Source organism: Alosa sapidissima, chromosome 15, assembly GCF_018492685.1.
Source record: "Alosa sapidissima isolate fAloSap1 chromosome 15, fAloSap1.pri, whole genome shotgun sequence".
Taxonomy (NCBI): Eukaryota; Metazoa; Chordata; class Actinopteri; order Clupeiformes; family Clupeidae; genus Alosa; species Alosa sapidissima.
The window spans coordinates 23922953-23945415 of NC_055971.1; the positions used below are offsets into that span (position 1 = coordinate 23922953).

The 22463-nt window shown below is 43.4% G+C and overlaps 2 protein-coding genes across 3 annotated transcripts in view; both read left to right on the forward strand.

Annotated features, from left to right (window-relative positions):
- c2cd3 (C2 domain containing 3 centriole elongation regulator) overlaps positions 1-11394 on the forward strand; it is a 26216-nt gene extending 14822 nt beyond the window's left edge. The window contains exons 25-34 of the mRNA XM_042063209.1: positions 282-620; positions 1086-1224; positions 2800-2864; positions 3155-3360; positions 3812-3945; positions 4559-4711; positions 5181-5404; positions 6609-7623; positions 8256-8364; positions 10973-11394. Coding sequence (XP_041919143.1) covers positions 282-620; positions 1086-1224; positions 2800-2864; positions 3155-3360; positions 3812-3945; positions 4559-4711; positions 5181-5404; positions 6609-7623; positions 8256-8364; positions 10973-11104 — 2516 coding nt within the window. The 3' untranslated portion in view covers positions 11105-11394. The remainder of the gene's footprint in view (positions 1-281; positions 621-1085; positions 1225-2799; positions 2865-3154; positions 3361-3811; positions 3946-4558; positions 4712-5180; positions 5405-6608; positions 7624-8255; positions 8365-10972) is intronic.
- A 308-nt stretch (positions 11395-11702) lies between these two features.
- LOC121683558 (mitochondrial uncoupling protein 2-like) lies at positions 11703-17898 on the forward strand. 2 transcript variants are annotated; one of them, XM_042063212.1, is made up of 7 exons: positions 11703-11875; positions 12026-12415; positions 12589-12796; positions 13656-13853; positions 14947-15048; positions 15388-15568; positions 17448-17898. In XM_042063212.1, exons 2-7 carry the CDS (start codon positions 12287-12289, stop codon positions 17560-17562), a joined length of 933 nt encoding a protein of 310 aa, XP_041919146.1. In that variant the 5' UTR covers positions 11703-11875; positions 12026-12286; the 3' UTR covers positions 17563-17898. The 2 variants fall into 2 exon arrangements, with proteins under 2 accessions (XP_041919146.1, XP_041919145.1); XM_042063211.1 differs by having other exon boundaries at positions 11703-12415.
- The last annotated feature ends 4565 nt before the right edge of the window (positions 17899-22463 follow it).

The window sequence follows — 22463 nt, forward strand, 5'->3', positions numbered from 1 at the left end:
CATTTTGATTTCGGAGGGGGGATTTAGTGTTCCTACCCGAACACAGAAAGTTGCTAGGTCGTTAATCGCCTATAGAGGGCCGCTCAGACAATGGCAGAAGTGCCGTTCGTCATTTTATGAGGTTATGTGCCATCAAAATGATTTTGGAAATGTTATGTTCAGGAAAAAAAAAACTCTTAAGGGTGCCTTTTAATTGCATTTTTTTACCTTCTAGTAAGCTGAGCTGTTGTATATGGTCACTTGATGATCCTTGTGTCTCTCTCTATGCTGTGCCCCCACAGGAGTCTACCCCCTCTTCAGACGCTCTTCAGCTGACCTCAGCGGCGCTGCCGTCAGGGTCCACATCACCATGACGCCCGGCCCTGCACTGCCCGGCTACGAGAGTGACCCCCAAGCGGATGAGGAGGAGGTGCAGCAGCAGGAGGAGGAGGAGGAAGAGTGGGAGGCTCTGGCGACGATGACAGGCACCACCACACGGCAGTCGCACACACATAGCCACGCTCGTGTGAAGACAGCCTCGAGCAGGGAACCTCCAGGGTCTCCCAGCCCAGAGTCCAGGGAGGAGGACACCTTTGGGGTCACTATCACTGTGGACAGGGCCATGCACCTCAGCCTTAAGGGTAAGCCACAGGGGCCTCCGGCTCTGACCAACTGAGGGGTGTAGATGGGTTTGCCACAGGGGCCTCTGACCAACTGAATGTGCTCCTCAGCCCATCAGAGGCCTTTCATGGGTAAACCAAAAGGTGTTAAGATGGCAGAAGTGACGATTGGAAAATCATTGGGTCTGTAAATAATAGGTTCTGCTCACAGTGAGAATGTGGTTGACTTCTTCACTCTATTGAGATACTTTCCCATTGTTTTTTTTTCTACTTTTATTGGTAAAATCCAACATATAAACTCTTACTTCTTACGCCTCCTCTCTTCCCTCCATTCTGAGCCAGAATAAGTTGTTTGTGTTTTGATGTGTGTTTTACTTTATGGATTTTAAGTATTTTACTTTTTTCAAAGTTAACCGGTAAATAGCTGATAATGCATTTCCCACTTCCTCTGTCTCACCTGTGTGCTGGGGTGGTGTCTGCCCTCAGGGTGCCCGCTGTCTGAGCAGCGTGGCGGGGTGCCAGGCTACTATGTGTCCTACGCCACGACCGGCCCCGCTGGCACAGTCTCCACTGACGTCGTGCAGAACAGCAGCTGCCCAGTGTGGGACCATCATCTGGAGTGTCGGTGAGTCACACTGCTTCGCTGACACTTTCACACTGAACAGGGCTTAGAGCAGATCATAACATGGGTGTCTTATGTCCGCATACCTTTTCAGAGAGTAGAGAAGCTGGAGAATTAGCTGGTGTGGTGGTGAGCGGCTCAACTATCTGAAAGGAACACGCAAACTTTTTGGCATATTAGCCTTTTTGCCAGAGGGAGGAACTGTAGGCTAATTGGTCTAACCCACTTCCAGTGAATAATGCAAAGCTGGGTTAACAGTGTCAGAGTTATTACTGTATTGCACATACAGAAAAGAGAAGTGTATGTATCCTCGTATCTAACTCTTGGGCAGACGGTAAATACGTTTATTATGACCGCTGCACAAGCGAAGCGGCGGTCATGTAGGTTTAGTCAGAGTTTTTTTTCTTCTTTTGGATTTTTTTTTTTTTCCTTGTGTCAATGATTCCTGTGACACTGAAAGACCTGGCTGCATGAAACTTGGTGGACATGTAGCCCCACTAGGATGACACGGATCCATTGATTTTCGCTTTTAATCCGTCACCCCCCCCCGCCACACCAGACCCCCTGAAATGTGGGTAGGGCGGACACAGTTTTCTGTGAATATCTCGATAACCGTAGGGCCTTTTTTTTGTATGTTGGTCTCGAGGCCATCTCAACCCATCCCATAACCACTCATTTGTGGTATAGTGCTACATAGTTAAAAATGAAAAGGCAAAATTTGACATGTAAGATCACCATGCTGAGTTTCGTGGAATTCCGTTCATGGGGGGTCATACAATAAATGAATGTATGTGTACATTTAGTGATTGTACACCAATCGGTCTGTAGATAGTGGAGTTGAGCGAAGGGTTGCACACACCCACACGCATAGATACACATAACCACACACACACACTCACTCACACACATAAATACACCCACACACATGAAGACACACACACATTCATGCACGCAGGCACACACACACACACACATAAACACACAAGCACACACACACAGGCATGCACACGTACACAAGCACGCACACACACACACACACACAGACACACAGACACACAGACACAGACACCATGACCCCCGCACACACACACACTCTCAAGCGAACACACACAGAGAAGCACACATGTACACGAAAGCAAACACACACATGCACACACTCATTTACGTGCAAGAGTAGAGGAAGGAGTCGGAGATGGAGACAAATTTGCTAGAGTGATTTATTTTGTGCGGAGATAATGTGCAGGACAGGGCGGCAGTCATATTTTGTACCGCTCTGCGGTACATCTAGTTTCCCAAAAAGTTGCCATGTTCCTTTAGCGTTTAACGCTGTGCAGTTTCTAAATGTGATCAATAATTGGATGTCCTGTTCTCATGTACTGATTAATTAGTAGGTCATTTTTTTCAAAGAATCCTACATATAATCAGAAACCCGAGGGATATATACCAACATGGGCTTTGGTAGAGTTTTCTCTGGACTGTACAAATAAAGCTGCAGTGTAACGTAATGTATGCTTAAAATAATGTAATGCATAATGTATGCAGACCTGTAAAAAACCTCTCTCCTGTGCTATGTCATAGGCTATCAAAACAGCTGCTGTTGGATCCACAGCAATCTCTGGTCTTCAAAGTCTGGCATAAAGGAGGTAATGAACACATTTCCAGCCAATTCCGTTTATGAACGGAAGGCTCTTTGGCCAGCCAGGACACAAGTCATCCCTCTATCTTGGGGACCAGAAAAATACAAGCTGGCTAAAGTGCCTTCCGTGCATAAACCAAACTGCCAATCATACATCCAGCTGTAATTGGATTAGTTGTTGAGCTCAGATATCAACCACGTTTCATCAGACTCCAGGACTGCGCCTCAGAATAGGCACTAACATGCTCTCTGCGTTTCTCTGGATCTGGGTGTCCCCTCCCTTCTATCCCCTGCTAGACGTGGAGCGTGTGATTGGCTTTGCCACGGTGGACCTGTCTCCGCTGCTGTCTGGGTTCCAGTCGGTGTGCGGCTGGTACAACATCACAGACTTCAGCGGGCAGTGCCAGGGCCAGCTCAAGGTGGCCGTCGCCCCGCTGAGGGGAGTGCACGAGCTCCGACGGCACAGACAGGCGTCTGCGGAGGACGCCGCCAAAGACTCCAGCGTAAGAGGGGTGGTCTTGTCAAGTTGTAGTCGTGATCTTGTAGTCGTGATTTTCTTCATTAACATTTGGACCGGTATTGTTTGTTTTGCATTTGAGGAACACAAATGACTGTAAACATTAAATACTTAACATGTGTTAATGTGATTTAAAAAGTAAAAATAATTGGGGATGGTTGCTATGCCAGTCATGCTTTTAGCCTAATGTATTACTTGGGTCTAAATAAAAATTAGGTCTTAACTTCATCAGAAGAGAATTAGCCCCACAAAACATCACTGTCATCTGGTTTGGAGATTATTTTTATATATATATATATATATATATATATATATATATGGTTCTAACGTGTGGCAGCTGTGTAGTGTCCTGTGTGTTCTAATGTGTGCTGGGGGCTTGTGTGGCAGCTGTGTAGTGTCCTGTGTGTTCTAACGTGTGCTGGGGGCTTGTGTGGCAGGCGGTGTTGAGCAGTCTCCCGCTGTGTTATCAGACAACAGGCCTCTACAGCGCCTTCCCCAGCCACATCAGCCGATACCCAGAGCAGCACATCAACGCCTCCCCCGAGCGCCTAGAGCGCCTCCTGTCTGAGAGGTGAGGCATTACACACACACACACACACGCGTACACACACACACACGCGTACACACACATACACACACACACACATGCACACGCACGCACACACGCACACACACACACACGCACACACACACAAGCCTAGAGCGCCTCCTGTCTGAGAGGTGAGGCATTACACATGCACGCACACGCACACACACACACACACACACACACACACACACACACACACACACACACACACACACACACACAGGGGCCGAGGTGATGGGACAGCTGGACGTTTGCGCTTGTCTTTACTTGAGATGAAGTGCCTGGCATGATTGAGTTTCCTTACAGGATGTACACTATGTTTATAGTGTAAATAGTTTAATCTCTTACTGTGGAAATTACAGGAAAAGAAAGCACACACAGAACTATGCAGTTGAAGATTATATTTGGTAGAGTCTATTTTGCCAGCCAACAGCTTGCTACCCACCAGTCTTTTCACAGTTCTATATACTACTGACATACTGTATTTTAAGTGTTCATAAAACCATGCAGAAGACGCACCAACATACCTCAGAAGTAAATGTTGTGGGACACTGGAAGCCTCAGACCCTGCTGTTTTCTCCCTTTGACATCACAGCAGATCGAGCGATCGGCACGAGGAGCACGTGGACAACGTGCGTCAGTTCCACCAGAGCCTGCAGGAAGGAGAGCAGCGGGGCACCGCCCCACAGCCGGGCACCGCTGCCGGAGACTCCGACCCCAGCCGCTCCGTCCTCTTCTCCGCACTCAGGTGCTCACCCAGGGGCCTCTGGAAGACTAGCGCACACAATACTATATAATGTACTTCATCTACTTCAGCAGAAGAGTAGTATTCAATGTATCAAGTGTGACATGTGAAATAGTGCAGCAACTAAGAATGCGGAGAATGCGGGTGCTAGGCAGAAAAGAAAAATTGTGTTGGATTTTTCAGAGTAGCAGATCTACTTAGCAATGTGACTCTGGGAGAATACCTTGTTTGCCAGAGGTATCTCTGTAATTTCCTGTGTACTGACCACACTTGTGTATTAACCATAGTGCCCAGTTGCCCAATAAATCAGAATCAAATTGTGCGTTAAACAAAAAGAAGAATGAAGCTTGTGGTTCTACTAAAAGTCTTGATCTCCTTGTACGCTTCGGCCTCGGCACTGTGGAGCGTCAGTATACGTGTTCTGTCGTATTTACAGTGTGTGCGCTTGGTGTGTTCAACAACGTTTGTGTAGGAAGAACCTGAGTGAGCTGGACGACATCCAGCGTTACTTCAGCCGTAAGCTCACCGCTCCCACCTTCCCCTCCGTGAGTCGACGGGAGGAGGAGGAGGAGGAGGAGGAGGGCAGCAGCGTCCCTCGGCAGCCCCAGGAGGAGCGCAGGCACTCGGACGCAGACGCCCAACAGCTCCTGCTCAAAACCAGCCGCCTGGTGGGGGAGGTCAACAGCATCTTCAGCGGTGAGTAGTAATAATATTAATAATAATAATAATAATAATCTTTATTGATATAGCACTTTTCGAAAGCCAAGTTACAACATGCTCTGAGTGGCCCTCACAGCATAAACCCACTTCTGCTGTCCGTGCCAGTTTTGGGAATTCACACTGCCGTTTTTACTGTGGGTTTTCAAGTGATTTCAAGTGTTAGTTATGCATATTTATATTTACCCAGCTTAATGTATACAGGGCCTAAGAAGCAACCTGGTTCCCATAGTGAAACTATATTACTGAATGTATAGCCAGATTATGCATGGCCACCTGCAGAGTGGACCACCAGTTGTAAATCTCTGCTTTATGCAGGTCCACTGATTTTATATTTTATAGTCGACTTATTCCACTTAATTGTGACTTCCTCATGTTTACTTTCTACAACTAGAGATATTTATCCAAGGGTACAATTCAAGAGCAGATTGGATGTGGGTGGGTGGGTATATAGGTTCATGCGGCAGCATGGAAGGGGATTCCTATTTTGACACAGTACCGTGCCCTGCATGCATCTTTCAGATGTTGATTGTTTTTCTTTCTCCCTTGAATCCTTCCATTTTCAGACTTGCCAACCAGTACGCATTTTGTGTAGTGGCTACTTATTTTCACATCAATTAAAGTATGGCGGTATGATTTCTTACTTGAAAGTACACAAAAACGATCAGACATCCAACTTTCCCGTTAAGCTCCCTGGAGCGTGTGAATTAGAATCTCGCACAAATTGATTAAGAGTGAGAGAGAAAGTGACAAGACACGGTGAGAGAAAATGACAGGCAAAATATAGCGATTGGCCTCTGTTTGAGCTAGTTTTGCAGACCGACCTATCAGTTGTTTCTGAGGATTCCAAAAAAGAAAATGTAGGCGAACAAGCACACGCCCCATGCTTCACTTTAGTGTATCTCTGCCTATAGACTTGAGGCAAAACTTCACAGTGTTGCTCGTGTTACTATTTTTTCGGCACGCTGTGGGCTAAATGAAATACTTGCTGAATTGAGCTTAACAATTGTTAACTCGCAAATTTGCGTCGTTCCCCTCAGCTGGCCGATTTGAAATCCTTTGCGAAACTAAAACAAAAATCTGCACTGGGTGCGATTGCGAATTCACCTACACTGTAGGTTGGCAGGTCTGCATTTCCCCCCTCCGTCAATCTTTCCCTTTGTGCTTCCTTCTGTCAATTCAGGTATGAGTGAATCACACATGCATTTGTCAAACCTTTCTGGCCTGCCGCCACGCCCCCAAAGAGAGCTATGTCCATCAGTAGACCAACAGTCATCAACAGCTGGGTCCAGGGTGGTGCCTCCACCTTCTGAATCCCCAGACTCTCCCCCATTCTCCCCTAGAGACTGTAGAACACCTGAGGGTGATGACCCCACAATGACCTCGTACAATCCTGCAATGACCTCGTACAACCCCACAATGACCTTGTATGACCCCACTGTGGCGAGAGAACTTCCTGTAGAAGCCTCGGAGCCTCAGAATGGCGACAGGAAACCGGCTTCTCTGGACGACGAAGAGGAGGAGCTCAAAAGGTGCTTCTCTGAAGAAGAAGAGTTGGAGGAGCAGGATGAGCGTGAGGAAGAAAAGGGAGAGGAAGAAGAAGAGGAGGAGGAGGAGGACGATTATGATGACGAGGAGTTTGAGGAGACCCTGTTAGAGCCCCGCACCCTAAATGAGGTCACTTCCTTGACAGACAGAACTAGCCCCTGGACAAGCATGGTGTCTGACCCAGACCTGTGTTCTGTAGAGGAACTGAAGGAGCGGCCATCAAGGGACCTCCCCTTGATGAGGTCCAGCCTGGAGGACGAGGAGGAGGAGGACAATGGCGACGATGAGGACAGGAGGGACATAAGGGAGTCCACACAGATGGAGAGCGCCCTGGCTTACACATCCATCAAACCACACCGGCTCCAGGACTCGGACTCTGAAGGCTCAGATGCAGGGAGTTCTGGTGCAAACGACACTTTGATCGAGACTAGAGTAACACCACAGAGACTAGAGGAGGAGCAGGACCGCATGTCTTCACCACAGCAGCAGGGAGATTTCTCATCAGGCACTGAAGAGAACACCACTCCCAGGGGTCCTGGCTGCCGAGACACAGAGGGGGAGACCTCCATGATGTCAGCCAGCGGTGAATGCAGCACAAGCCCAAAACGAGATCTTGCTGGTGACATAGACAACCAACAGAAAGAAAAACTGTATCCTTTCTTTACATCACATGTTAATAAGAACTTGCTGGGGTTAATATAAAGGTTATAACACATGTTTTAACAATTTAAAAGTTTATCATGAAGTGAAGAAGACGTGATTCAATTGATGTCAGTGTCAGTAATTGTTAACTAGTAACATGAAGACCCAGCTCTTTAGAGAACATCTCCTCTCATAGCAACACTTACAACAAGTCTTACTGATCCTAGCACTCACCAGCCGTCTCAAACTGACAAGTAACTGTTAAAAACAGCACTCACTGATGCACTTATTCTTACTGTACTCTAATGTTTTTAAATTGTCCTCTATTGTTTTTAAATTGTTCTAAAATTGTTGAGAACTGCTCTAAAACTTAAACTGTTTACTATGTTGTTAGTCGCTTTGGCTAAAAAGCGTCAGCCAAATGTAATGTAATGTAATGTAACATAGTTCGGGGTCAGAGCTGGGTAGGGGGGTGGGGGTGTGGATTGGTCTTATTACCTGAGTAAAAGGTCCCCAATTGTTGAACAACCCTTCTAGTACTTGCTACCCATGCTTTCATATCACATGACAACTTCTTTGTACTATACACATCATTTTCTTCAAACATCACTGTGTGCATCTTCCTTTACCCACTCTGTAGCTGTGACGTGATGGACTTTCCAAACTTCTTCCTTCCCACTCAGCATCTAGAGGCTTCCATGAGAGCCCTCCGCCTGGCCCCCATCTTCCCCCTGGCAACCTCTGACCCAGTAAGTGTAACCTGGACTGTGTTGACTAGGCAGTTCAGTCACGACCTACTGGATACCGTTACGCAAACACACATTTGTTTTATTATTATTTTTTTATTATTATTATTATTATTATTATTATTATTATTATTATTATTACTGCTGTCAAAGTTAATCTGTGTTAAAGGAGAATTCCGGCAATTTTTCACATAGATCTCTGATTCTCGAGGTCACCGAGTACTGTCGGTACGGAAAAAAAACAATGTTGCGGTCGGCGCTACCTAGCTCGAATTGCTGTACCTAACAGCTATAGCAGCCAGGCAGCTACAGTGCTACACTCTGGGGGCAATGTTAAAATCATGCAATCTAGCTTTAACAAGTGTTTATGTTTAAAATAAAAAATGGGCAACTAGCACATTATGAGGAGATGATTGTTGGATGTGACAAAAAATGTTATGGGCTTGAAATCGCCTATGATCGCTGACTACACCTTTAGTCTTTGTTTTCTGTTCTTCTTTTAAAAGTTATTGCGCTGGACAGTTTATAGCCCAGAGTCAGACAACAAGTGTCCATTGACAAAAACAGTGAACTTTACTTTACAGTGTTATACTTGTTCTGTGAAATGGACTCTTTAACATGGGGCCTCAGATTGATGACATAAGTCCTTTTTCCATAAAAAAGTGAATTAGCTTGAAAACGATGCGCATCAAAAAGTAAATGCGACACGTGATGGAAAAGGACTTATATCGATGCTGTGTCGTGCTAAGTTAATTCGTGCTAAGTTAATTCACTCACCAGAGGTGGATTAACAAGAGTTAATTCGACATTAATGTGATGGAAAAGGGTTGGAGCGATGTAAGTTACAGTGACGCCTGCTCAGAATGTCCACAAAGTGCTGGATGGTTTCCAGCCATCCAGCCCTGTAGAAAAATTTGCATTAACAGGGACGACATCATTTTAATTTGCTAGAATAAAATTTGTTGAATGGAAACCAATTTGGTGCTTCTAATATTGCTCAAAATTACATCAAATTATGAGTTAATTCGCCTGAAAATCTTATGAAAAAAGGGCTATATTTTTTTGTTCTACACTTTCTGTTCTAAATTCTAAATAATTTTGTTGGCTGTTCACTGGACTCGTAAAGCCCATACGTCATAGTGTGGTGGTTTCTCACAAGACCTGCAGTAGTGTGACCGACCTGCTGACTCATCGTACACCTGTGATGTTATTCCTGTCAGGCTCATAGGAGAACATACTTTCATTGTTGGTCACCCTGTTCTGGTATCCCTGCCAAGACCTTAAGCACTACAGGAGGTGGCAGCCAACCCCACGACAGACAGACACACACACACACACACACACACACACACACACACAACCCCTCACACACTTATACACACGACACACACAAACACACCCACACACGTCAGGGGAGAGTGTGACTTGTGTAATCCGAGTTGTGAAAATATCTCAGCAGTTATTGCTGGCCATTGTGCATTACTCCATGCCCATGTATGCCTTCGCCTGGAGTATGTCCATGAATAAACCTCATTAAGAGGGCTGCGTCTCCCAGAGATCATGGGGTTCCCTGCGACGCTCACAGCTCTGAAGTCAAGTATGTGTACTGCTTCAAACTAGCCTTCAACTGTTCCACTTCTGGGTTATGTAAGGAACAAAACAACATGTGCCTCCAGGCCTTTAGAAGAATTCCTTCCAATGACCAGAGCATGCAGCACATGCTGTTGTCACTCACACACGTCACACAATGACCTTTTAGAACCAGGAAGTCTTTTGACCACTACCAGCCAGACCATAACACGTAGGAAAACAAACCGATAATGCTGAAAGAATATTCGTTTGCGACTGCTTAAAGATTTCCCGCATTTTACCAAAGAGCTGTGTTGCAAAGGTATTGGTTGTATGGGTGAGATGCCAGTGCTGGGTTGGTATGAGGTCCCTAAAGCTTATCTGCTTTCCATGCTTTTGTTTTCAACCAAGTGCCACTGAGTTTTGTTAAGGAGGTGAAAGGTTATTTATGGCCATTGAGTAAAAGGACATGGACTGTCTACGCTTAGCCAAAAGTGAAGCCACTGGAAGGAATTTTAATAGGAGATTTAATCAAATATGGTATTTTGGTGAGACCTGTCAGATTTTCTGTTCATTGCTGCACATGCTCTGGCCTCATAAAACACCTGACGCTTAATTACACCACCAGAAGTTAGTGCCTGATATTGTGTAGTTCATGTTTCTTTACTGCCATTGCCTATGCCAGTTATGTCTTCAGTAGATACCAAGGTATAAGCAGAGACGGTTAACTATAAAATCTTTGATATGAGTCAGACTGGCATGCTTGACCTCAGGGTGAGTGCAGACGTGGTGTGTAGGCTGCTGGGGTGTTACTCAAGATAGTCATTCCGAAATGTTTGAATGAACTTTACTGACACCTGTTCTTCATGTTCTTTCTGTTCTTTCATATTGTTTATTTGGACACTCAGAATGGGTTACACACTGAGAAAAACAAACTGTTCTTTGTGTTTCCTCAGAATGATGGCTAATTATCAGCGCTTTTAGAAATGAAGAGATGTTTGTAATAATTAAACGCTGATCGTGTGGCTTTCTTTTCTTAAAGGAGACATCTCAGGCTACCGGAATTCCACATCGGACTCGTCCGAAACCAAAGTTCACACCCTCTGCAGCCAACAGAGAGGAGACCAAGAGGATAGCAAAAATATTTGCCTCTCATTTTAAGGATGAACACTAGCACTTTTTACTTTGTTTTATTTGTGTGTGTCTGTGTTTGTCTTTGTGTTTTCTATGTGTCCACATGTGTTTGTGTGTTAAGAGTTTTAAAGCATTTCATGATCTAACTTGGCTGTGTGTATGTGTGTGTTGTGCATAATTTATTTCTGTTTGTGACTTTTTATACAATCTGAAGTATGAATGATGTTGGATGTGAAGTCCGGAATGTGTAGGCCTACAGTGATTTTTGTAATGTCAAGTAAAAATCAAGTGTATGTACTTTTTTATAAAAAATAAAGGTTTTTAAAGATGTTTTTGACTGCAACCTATTTCAAAACGGGTTGTGTTGCTGATTTTGTTGTTTGTTTTTGATTGTTGAAATTGGACCTAATCATCAGGACACTTCCCTCTCATCTTAAAAAAAAAAAAAAAAAAAAAAAAAAAAAAAATCAACAAAACACATCCAAACAGTTTCCATATCAGTAACCTGTCTATATCGTGTAGATATAAATAATTTGTACCTAGTAAGTAGTGAACTGTTAGTGATTTATCTGTTCATGTCATTTTGTGTCATCAATGAGTGAGACCCATGCCCTCATTACAAAAGCAGCATACACGTTTGGCAGGCGCGCCGGTGAACTTGTTGGATACGCACTTGAGAACGCATGAGCGTAGGGGTATTTTAAGACCCCCAGTTTGTGCGACCTGTTCTAGAGAGGAACCTTTGATGCACACAGTTGAAACTGCCTTGAAGATTACATATGGATATACATTTTAACGGATTACAATTTTGGTAGGTTCTGAACTCTGGTAACGACTTGGATGGTCTTCTATGTAATAAAGCAGCGGAATTTTCGTAAAGCTTTTTAAGACTCGTGACTGTTTTAAGCTGTTGGGAGTTTTTCCAACCTGATGATCTTATCGTTATCATTGCTGCGTTTAGGTGGTTGTGCACTGAACACCTCTATGGACCAAGAGGAAGTGGAAAAGGGCTCTCCAGTCAAAGTGAGGACATTAAAACGTTAATTGGCAGAAACGTGAGGACTCAAATCTTCTTGAGTTAGCTTTAACGTTGCTCTCTCAGAGTCAGTGATTTGAAGAAGTAAAACGATTGAAGAGTCGTTTTAGTACTTTTGGGTAAACTTCAAAATCATTAGTTAAGAGCCACGAAAGTTACGGAGAAACTCGAACTCGGATCTCCGTCATGGTTGGGAAATTGCAAACAGAGGGTCCTACTCCTACATTTGCAGTGAAGTTTTTGGGGGCTGGAGCAGCGGGCTGTATCGCTGACCTGGTAACTTACCCTCTGGACACAGCCAAAGTGCGACTACAGGTGAGATGACGGATATGCTACACCACTGCATGCCTTGTCATTCAGAACACATGGCAAATTGCTTGTTTTTCAATTAGATGTAGGCTTTAGGTTAATGTGGCCTATATATAAGTAGGCCTTTTTGTGTTACATTTGTGGCTTCATACAAGACATACATTGCTTATGCGTTTTAGATCCAGGGAGAGTCCAGATCCAGCGATGCGAAAAAGGGACATAAGTACAGGGGTGTGTTTGGCACACTTGCTACCATGGCCAAGACGGAGGGACCAAGGAGCATGTACAATGGCCTGGTGGCTGGCCTGCAGAGGCAAATGAGCTTCGCCTCGGTGAGCATCGGACTCTACGACTGGATGAAGCAGTTCTACAACGGCGGGTCTGACCGTAAGTTCAGTCTTTACTCATTCTCAGGCATCTGCAGCGAATGATAGGCCTACACGTATTTCTTACATGTTAGGCTATGGGCATGTGAGAAATGTGCAGAAGTGTGCAAGTGATCTTTGGTTTAGCATCTTTATAATTAATCCCATTATAATTTGTAAGCCTACTACAATACATGCAGATGAATGTAGACTATATTTGGTCTGGTGTTCATAATTGGTATAAGGGGAAGTGGGCACGTTTTAAACTTTAAGCTGACCTATGAAAAAGGAGTGAAACAACTCCAGTTCAGGAAGCATGGCATCAATTAAAAACCTTTTTAAAAATAAAACTGTTATGTGATGGTATGTTTTCTTGCATTCACAATAAGAGTAAAATTGAGAATGCAGACTAAACTTTGATTTCCAATATACACAGGTGGTGGCTCAACTTACTCCACTGTTCCCTATTGATTTAATTAAATCAGGTTTATAGGCCAAGTATACTTGTGTATGTAAGGAATTTGGTCTCTGCATTTATCCCATCCCTGAATTAGTGAAACACACAGAGCACACAGTGAACACACAGTGAGGTGAAGAAAGAGCAGTGAGGGGTTAGGTGCCTTGCTCAAGGTTACTTCAGCCGTAGATGTTGGCATGGGAGAGCAGTGCTCAACCATTTCCCCTGCCCCTGTGTGTTTTCCTACTGGTCAGAGATTGAACCGGCAACCCTTCGGTTTCAAGTCCAAAGCCCTAACCAGTACAGTAGGCCATGGCTGCCCCAAAAAATATGGAACGCTTCACAAATTTGCGTGTCATTGCGTCATATGAACTTCTCTGTATTGCCTCATGGCTTCTTTTTTGTAATTATCTCATTGTACCAGATGTCACCATCTCTACCAGGCTTCTGGCTGGATGCACCACTGGAGCCCTGGCCGTGGCGTTTGCCCAGCCTACAGATGTGGTCAAAGTGAGATTTCAGGCTCAAGTCAGAGGTGCTGACGGCTCCAAGAGGTACAATGGCACCATGGATGCCTACAAGACCATTGCAAGAGATGAAGGAGTCAAGGGACTCTGGAAAGGTAACAAGCATTTCCATTTCCCCTGTATTATCTGTCTTTAATATTGTACTCCAGACAACTCAGAAGTCATATAAATGTCCTATTCCAACTTTAAAGTCGGGGTTGATGGATTGCCAAGAATTTACAAGTAGTTCTACATTATAGTTCCACTGTAGCCTACTTTTAGATAGATAGATAGATAGATAGATAGATAGATACTTTATTGACCCCCAAGGTGAAATTCAAGGTCCCAGTAGCCTTCACACATCACACACAAAATACACTACAACATACACAGAATGATAAAATAACAAATCCACATGACTCATATGGACAGTAAAATATATTAAATCAAAGATCTACATGAATGTACTGGGATGTATAAGCATGAGTCGCTTGCAGTGACGGTCTGTGATTCAGTATGCAGTGGGAAGGTGCTCTATGAGTGTGTGTCATGGTGCAAATAAGTCCAACTGTGCAACAGTTCAGGGATAAAGTCTAGAGACCAGCATTAAATATGGACAATATAAGAGAAAAATGTAAACATAGTAAAATAAGAATTATAGCAGTGCAAGGATAGGTTTGAAGTAATAGAGTAACAGCCCTTGGTCAAGTTTTAAGTTAAACCACATTCCAGACTGGGGGATGGAAGAAGGGGGAAGGGGTTGTGCTGATGGGCTAAATATAGCCAATAAACAGTAGACAGTAAACACTAAACGGTGTAGACAGTATAAGCAGCAAACAGTGGGCCAGTGGACAGTCAGTACACAAACATTGTTATAGGACTTCGTGGAAGTGGAGGAGAGTGGAGGGGCAGACAGACTATGCCGAGAAGTCCATCTCTCCTCTTCCCTTTAGTGAAGCTTTTTAGTAGAAGGCTGTAAAATCTCAACTTCCGAATTAGGAAATGTCAAGCCTGAATCTTTTGAATTGCCTGAAATGTAGCATTCAATAGCGGTACTGAATGAATTTTTGTATTTTTGGTTAAAGTTTGCCAATATCTAGCATATTTTGCTGGATAGTTTTTGGTTCTAACATTATGTAAATGATGCAACACTTTACTACATTGGAGAAAGATGTTCACAACTATTTTTTCATGTCATTTTCTTTCTAGGTTGCATGCCAAATATTGCGCGCAACTGTATAGTGAACTGTGCAGAGTTGGTGACCTATGACATCATCAAGGAACTCATTCTGAAGTATGACATAATGTCTGGTAAGCATTCATATTGCTTGTAGTACTGATAGATTGTGGTCTTTGATATAAGTATAAGAGAAAACATAATGGTATTTTTTTATAATGCAAAAGAGCTACTTTACAATGGTCGTGTTACGTGATCATTTGACTGAAGATAAAAGGTTGTGATGATTTTGACCAGACATGGAAGATGCATTAGGTTTGTGAAATGTGTAACACTTAAAGCTGTTTTAAAATGATTTAGTAATGATCACTGTGTCAAGCGGAGATGATTTCTAGCTTCATTATATCTAATGCTCTCATTGCCTAGTGTGGTCAGTGGTAGGAAAAATAAAATGGTCTGTTTTTGTCCTGCAGATAACTTGCCGTGCCACTTCACTGCTGGCTTTGCGGCTGGTTTTTGCACCACTGTGGTGGCCTCCCCAGTGGACGTAGTGAAGACCAGGTTCATGAACTCCGCCAATGGGCAGTATAGAGGGACTCTGAACTGTGCCTTCATCATGCTGAAGAAGGAGGGACCCACTGCCTTCTACAAGGGGTGAGTGTGGGGGGCCAGGGGTCACTGATGTCTCTTGTTGCTTTCCAGACAACACAGAAGTTGGATGTTTCCTACTTGAAATTGCCCAATAGCATTCCAGACAATACAGTCAGAAGTTGGAAATGTCCTACTCGAAATTGCCCAATAGTGTTCCAGATGAACTCGGAAGTTGATCTTCCTCCTACTAGAAAAAGTACATTGCAATGGCGATCAAAAATCTGAGTTCCTGATTAAAAACACAGGGTAAGTCCAAGTGGGGACTTTTAAAGTCAGAGCTGAAGTATGACCTGTTCCTTGTGGGTTGTCTGGAACGCAGCATCAGAGGTTACATACTGTATACCTCTGGACATGATATATATTTTATGTGTTGTCTTTATTAAAATAATTATCCAGAGTAAAATGCACTTTAGATCAATTTACGGATGATTGGGAGTACATACGTTGAGTTGACATCAAAATCATGTCATTCGGATGTGTTTTGAGAAAGTTCGATTTTACCGTTTTTAGTCAAAACTCGGTAGCCTGGAAGTGACCAGGGCATGTCATTTCGCCTCTCTTCGCCTTATACCTCTTCTACAGTTCCAAACAACATTACACTTACGTGGTAGTGAGTAGAGGGTCCCTAAAGCCAAACCGAAGTATCCCGAGGTCTTTATGTGGTCGGATAGAGAGTCGATTGCATCACGTCGTTGCACGACATTAGCCTGGGTGTTCCCATGCTGCCTTGCGCGCGATTTGATTCACGCTGCTAAGGCAGCCTGGAAACTACCGCCCTAATTTTTGCCTCAGATAGGGAACCAATCACAGAACAGGGGGGAAAGCAAGACGATGATGAGCTATGCACAGACGCATTTGATAGACATCCGTGGCAATAAACGGTAACAATAAACGGATCTGGGTATTTTTTTCAAATACGAGAAAATGAACGTTTGGTTCCCAGACCACGTCTCATTGAGAAGTGGTGGCGCTAGCCAGGCTAGCACGACGTCACGCCACGTGACATTTCAAAATTCCAACCTGTTAGTAAGCTAGGGTTTGCTGTTGCATACAACTTCATTTCAATTTCGAAAGAAATACTGGACTATGTTTTTTTTTATAAAAAAAAAAAACGGCTATGAAATTGTGAATTTCCAGAGCGTGTTACTCCACACTCAGCAATCGACTCCTACGGACTTTCCCCTAAAGATGCCAGCTGCAGCAGCAACATTTCCGGAAAGGTACTGGCTTGATAAAATTCATTCTGGACTCTCTATCCGACCACATAAAGACCTCGGGATACTTCGGTTTGGCTTTAGGGACCCTCTACTCACTACCACGTAAGTGTAATGTTGTTTGGAACTGTAGACGAGTTATAAAAATAGCGTTTTTGTAGCGGCGAAATGGCATGCCCTGGTCACTTCCAGGCTAACGAGTTTTGACTAAAAACGGTAAAATCGAACTTTCTTAAAACACATCCGAATTACATGATTTTGATGTCAACTCAACGTATGTACTCCCAATCATCCGTAAATTGATCTAAAGTGCATTTTACTCCGGATAATTCCTTTAATATACACATCATCATCAAAACATTGCACTAAAGTTTACTGCAGTGTTCTCCAAAAATGTGTGACTCATTTACAGTTTAGCCTAATCAAAGATCATTACTATGTCGTGTGTGTGTTTAATGGGTCATTTGTGTTATTGTATTATTGTTACCTGAGGTCTCCTCTGCATTGTAGCTTGAATGTTATTCGCTTTAAGTCGCTTTGAATAAAAGTTTCTGAATTAATGTAAATATATGTAAACGTGACATAAGAAATGTGAGACACCTATTTGACCCTATAGCTATTCACACATATATGGTTTTGCTGATCGCTCTCTCCTCTATCCCCCTCAGGTTCGTACCAGCTTTCCTGCGTCTGGGTTCATGGAATATTGTAATGTTTGTCTCTTATGAACAAATCAAGAGGATTGTGACAAGAACCCAGCAGTCTTGGGAGTCCCCATTCTGACCTAACTAAACTGGGGGGATGTGTTCAGTCCTTTCCCAATCACATGTTCCTCTGTGTGAGGTCATGGCACTGGTCAAGTCACTGACTGACTTCTGGCATTGGGGGCCAAGCATGAGGCCATTGTATCTGTGGACAGTGTAATATCAGAGAGGGTTAAAGCGGAGCTAGTAATCAAGGATCTTTGGTAATATGGATCCAAATTATACTAGAATCATACCTCCATTTGTCAAGTCTTAATGATGTGGTCTCTTTTGAAGAAATGCTAAATGACCACATTCCCTGTAATTGCACTGTTATTATACTATTAATTTAATTTTTATTCATTTTAATTCATATGTAAGGGATAATGTATAGAACGCCGGTCATTGTCGGGAGATAGGTCCCGACAGGGCGAACCGGACCCCGACGCGCAGCGGAGGGCTCTTGTTCCGCCCTGAAGGGACCTATCTCCCGACAATGACCGGCGTTCTATACATTATCCCGCTTATTACACGGCTACCAAAACGACACAATACACTCCCCACGATATGACTCTTTAGCCTACATAGCCTAGGCTATAGCCTATTTGTTACCGTTTCATCATGGCTTTTGCTGAGAAACAAATAATTCGCAACAACACTGAACTTGAATCAAACATTCTTTACAACACAGCTGATCAACCGTCTGCTTTCACTTTTGAATGAAGTTCCAATCCTTGCGTAGTGATATGAAAGAATTGACTTAGAAGCACAAAGCCCATTTTCCTTGACAGCGGTCTGTTATACTTTACAACGGTCTGTTATTCAGAATTAGCAGACCGCCGAACGTTGGGAAGGCCCATTCAAGTGAATGGAGCATTCTGCAACACTATGAAGAGCCGTGTAATAATTATTTATATTATAGCAGATAGACGATGAATATGGTGTCAAGGGGTTGTACTGAGCTCACAGCCTGAACCGCCTAGAACAAGCTCTGGTGATGGGGTCAAAGTTCAACTTGTTTTGAACAGGAAGAAACCTTGAAATTAATTCTGGAGTAGAGATAAGGATAGAGATGGAGAAAGAAAACAGGGAGGAGAGGAGGAGATAAAGGAAAAGAAGCAGAAGCAGGCGGAGGAGTTTGTATCAGGAAAAGCATATTTGCATAAATATACGTAAAAAAGGGTCTGGTGATGGTTGTGGTTGCTTAGTGGGTATTAGGTAGTAAAGCAATGAAACGGATAACTATGTCAACAAGGGCATTTTGTTTATAGTATGGGTAAATAGTCTGGATTCTAGATGTGAAGATGTGGGGCTCGATAGCAGAAGGCTCTACCTTAAACTGTGCTTTTTCACACTCTTGGGATCACAAGACAACCTGCACCTTGGAAATGATTTTATTTATTTGTAAAGAGTTGTAGTTGTGTTGATTAACAGTGCTCTGAAAATTCTATGTAAAGAAAAACATGGCAATGAATGCAACAATGTTTATTATGGGTTATAGACCCACATGGTATTAAAGATTGATTACCTCCTCTTTCATTCATTGGTGAAGTCTAATCATGTCATAGAGGTATTTGTGGGCTATAAAAGACATTATTTATGGCAAAAAACTGTGGATGATATTATTTATTTTTTTAGATATATTTCTGTGTGGGGGGGGGGGGTTGCCTTTATTTTTGATAGGAGAGAGAGAGATGGGTTGGAGTTGGGAAATGAACCGGGTCAGACTCTAACACACTTGGACCTGAATATGGTACGGCACTGTAGCCAGTTGTGCCACAGCGCCCCCTGGATGATGTTATTGTTGACTGTCTGCAGGTCCTCTGTGATATTGAAGCCCATAATTATACCCATTTAAGTGACATTCTATACATCCGGTGCCCTCATGGGTGGTGACAGAGACACTCTTAAATACCCTGTAGGTAATATTAACACATTGTTGCCAGATCTACTGATATGTTTTGTAAAAAGGTAAGCCCCATCGCATCTTCAGATACAGTACGTTGTCATCAGTCAAAAGGTTTTCCTTCAAAAAATTCTCCATTTCTATTCTGAATTATTCTTCCCACCATCAAGAAACCAACACAGGCCCATAGTGTCATGTATCAGAGTTTCTGTAAACCTTTGTAAGATGACCTGAATTTCTATGCCCTGATTCAAAATTCCAACACATCACACTTTGGTTGTCATTGTAATTCTTGTAATTTTTGTGAAATTTCCTCTGCACAACAGCCCTGGCTGCTTGCTAAGCCAACCCCGTGTTGGTCCTTTCCCCCTCCTACATTCAGCACCACAGAGTTCACCACACAAATGAGAGCACAGAGGCTCTAAGCCACCAGCTGACAGATGGGAAAATTGCCCAATCCGAGATGCTCGAGAACAAAGCTTTGTGCTGACACAGGTGTAATAGAAGTCTTGAAGGCAGCGGACAAACAACCCCATGACCACACAAAGGGCGCCACATTCACCCCTCTAACTGCATGGACCATGGCCTCCTCCCTGGAGCCTAATTTGGAGGACGAGCTCAACTGAGCTGGCTGCACAAACCTTTGGCTGACCCTAAAGGTACCACATGAGTTGGGGGGGGGGGGGGGAATCCTGTCTGAGCAAGACCTGGCTGACACCACCCCTGCCGTGAAACACATATATCAGATGGACAACAAAAAAACTGTAAAGCTTTCAACTTATCTGTCATACAAGTTGTTTTTTAAATCATGATTGAAAGATACATCATTTAATGTGGCAAAGATTCATGTTTCAATCAAATACATTTGGAATGATTTAACTTAAAGTATTTAGTATTGAAGTATTTAATGAGCTTCATCTGAGGAGGTTAATCCCCTTTAAGTGGTGATAAAATGTCCAACTTGTGACCTTGCTGCCAAACTGGGTTGAGATCAATATCATGTCTAACCAAATAAGTCAGATTTAAATATGTAATCAAAACACTCTCAGAATATTCAGCCAACAAGATATATTTCAAAGTGGCATAAATGAATAAGGGAATTCAAATAAATAACAAATTGATGATGACAATAATAATAAAACCCTTCAGAATCTGCTCCCAGAATAATTCCGAGCACAACACTGACCACAAAGAACACTGGAAAGTGGAGCAGACATAAAATAACAATGGATTTCATTCCATCAATAACCTTTAGCATAGGGTCTCTGTGTTTATTCTTAACCTTTAGCATAGGGTCTCTGTGTTTATTCTTAACCTTTAGCATAGGGTCTCTGTGTTTATTCTTAACCTTTAGCATAGGGTCTCTGTTTATTCTTAACCTTTAGCATTTAGGGTCTCTGTGTTTATTCTTAGGCTGTTGTTGATGCAGTCTCTGTAATGGTGCTGGTCTCGCTGGCCACCTAGAAGGCTTCCTACAAACCCCCTCTCCCTCTGGGTGCCTTGGGTCTAGAGAAGTACCGCCAGGCTTCCACTGGTTGTTATGGCAAAGGTAGTCCAGTGGGGGAAGGTGTGGTGTCTTGATGAGGTATGTAGTGAGGGAATGGTGGCAATTTGGTGAAGCCATGGTTGAGCCAATGCAGCTGCAAAGGCTGTGTACCTCAGATTGAAGAGACCAGGCACAGCAGCAAAGCGAAGAGGGGGGCCTCAATTCTGTGTTCCGCATGGGGTTAGAGAAGTCTTTCATTTTTTCTAGCTTCACGAGTCGGATGTGGTAGCGCTTGCGGATAACTTGATAGGAGTCCACAAACCTCTCTGCTGATAACCTCTGATCCATGAATCTCTGCAGAAGTTTCTACAAGATCAGGAGAAAAATGTGCTTCACAGCATGTCTGGAGGCTACACACAAGTAAACACAGTTTATCCACCTCTGAAAAGAGTTTATTCACCAATTGCAACATTGAAAAATCACACTTTATTATCCACATTCACAAAATGTACACTCATCAACACTCACCATTTAATACCACCATGCATCAAACATGTTCTGAATGCCTTTCTAAAAAATCTGATACCGCATGGCGCAGTCCACTTTACCTTGATCACAGAATTAATACTTTACCCACCTCTTATTTTACCACCACACTTGTCTATCACTCCATCTGGAATATAAGTGTGCACTAAACAATGTTACAGCATACTATGTTGTGATGTGGCAACCTACCTCTGATTGGTCCATGGCTTGGCCAACCTTTTTTCGGAGTAATGTCTGCATTATGTGCGGCTTCATGTTCATCTGATGTGCTACTGCAAGAGGTCAAAGGGACATACAGCCTACCAGGGTGAGCTAGACTTTCGTCTTCATCCAACTCTACTCTACCATAATTATTGTTCTATAAAGACTCACCAAGTTTGTTTTGCTTTCGTCCAATTTCACCACTGATCCTGCCGAGTTCCAGATACATCTCGACCAATCGTAGTTTCCCGCGGTGTAGATAGGGCCGTTGTGATAAATTGACCTCGGCAAGTCTGTGGTTGGAAGCCAGCATCATCTGCTTGTGCTGCTGAAGTGCCTGAACCTGATTGTTTACAATTACAAATAGGCCTAAATAATTGTTAATTTGAAACAATATGAATCATACAAAGGTCTATAATGGTGACTCGACCCATACATTAATTTACGTGTCTATCAAAATGTAGGTTAGGCTACTACCCAAATAGCAAAATCAGATTGGCAGATAGTGGACCGCTGGTGGTATGCCGCCGGTGGCGTGACACTTGTGGTCCGATGTTGGACCACCATCTTTAAACGTAACTATCATGAATATTAAGAAAAGTTAATAAAATTATATATGGAGTATAACTGAACGAATGAAAACGATTATAGACCCATAGTAGCAAAATATTGGGCAATGTGTCTGCAACCAGAGCCAGAGAACCTATGAGCAAAACGCCAGCTATGCCCCCAATGGACCGACAGTGGTCCGCCAGCCTCTTGCTATCTGGGTACATGCGAGATTTAACACTACCCTTGGAGT

Excerpts from the sequence above, each read along its gene's own strand:
- LOC121683558 (XM_042063211.1), top strand. The coding sequence starts at position 12,287 with ATGGTTGGGAAATTGCAAACAGAGGGTCCTACTCCTACATTTGCAGTG. Across the intron at positions 12,416-12,588 it reads CAGCCAAAGTGCGACTACAG|ATCCAGGGAGAGTCCAGATC; the intron begins GTGAGATGACGG and ends TATGCGTTTTAG. Across the intron at positions 15,049-15,387 it reads GAAGTATGACATAATGTCTG|ATAACTTGCCGTGCCACTTC; the intron begins GTAAGCATTCAT and ends TTTGTCCTGCAG.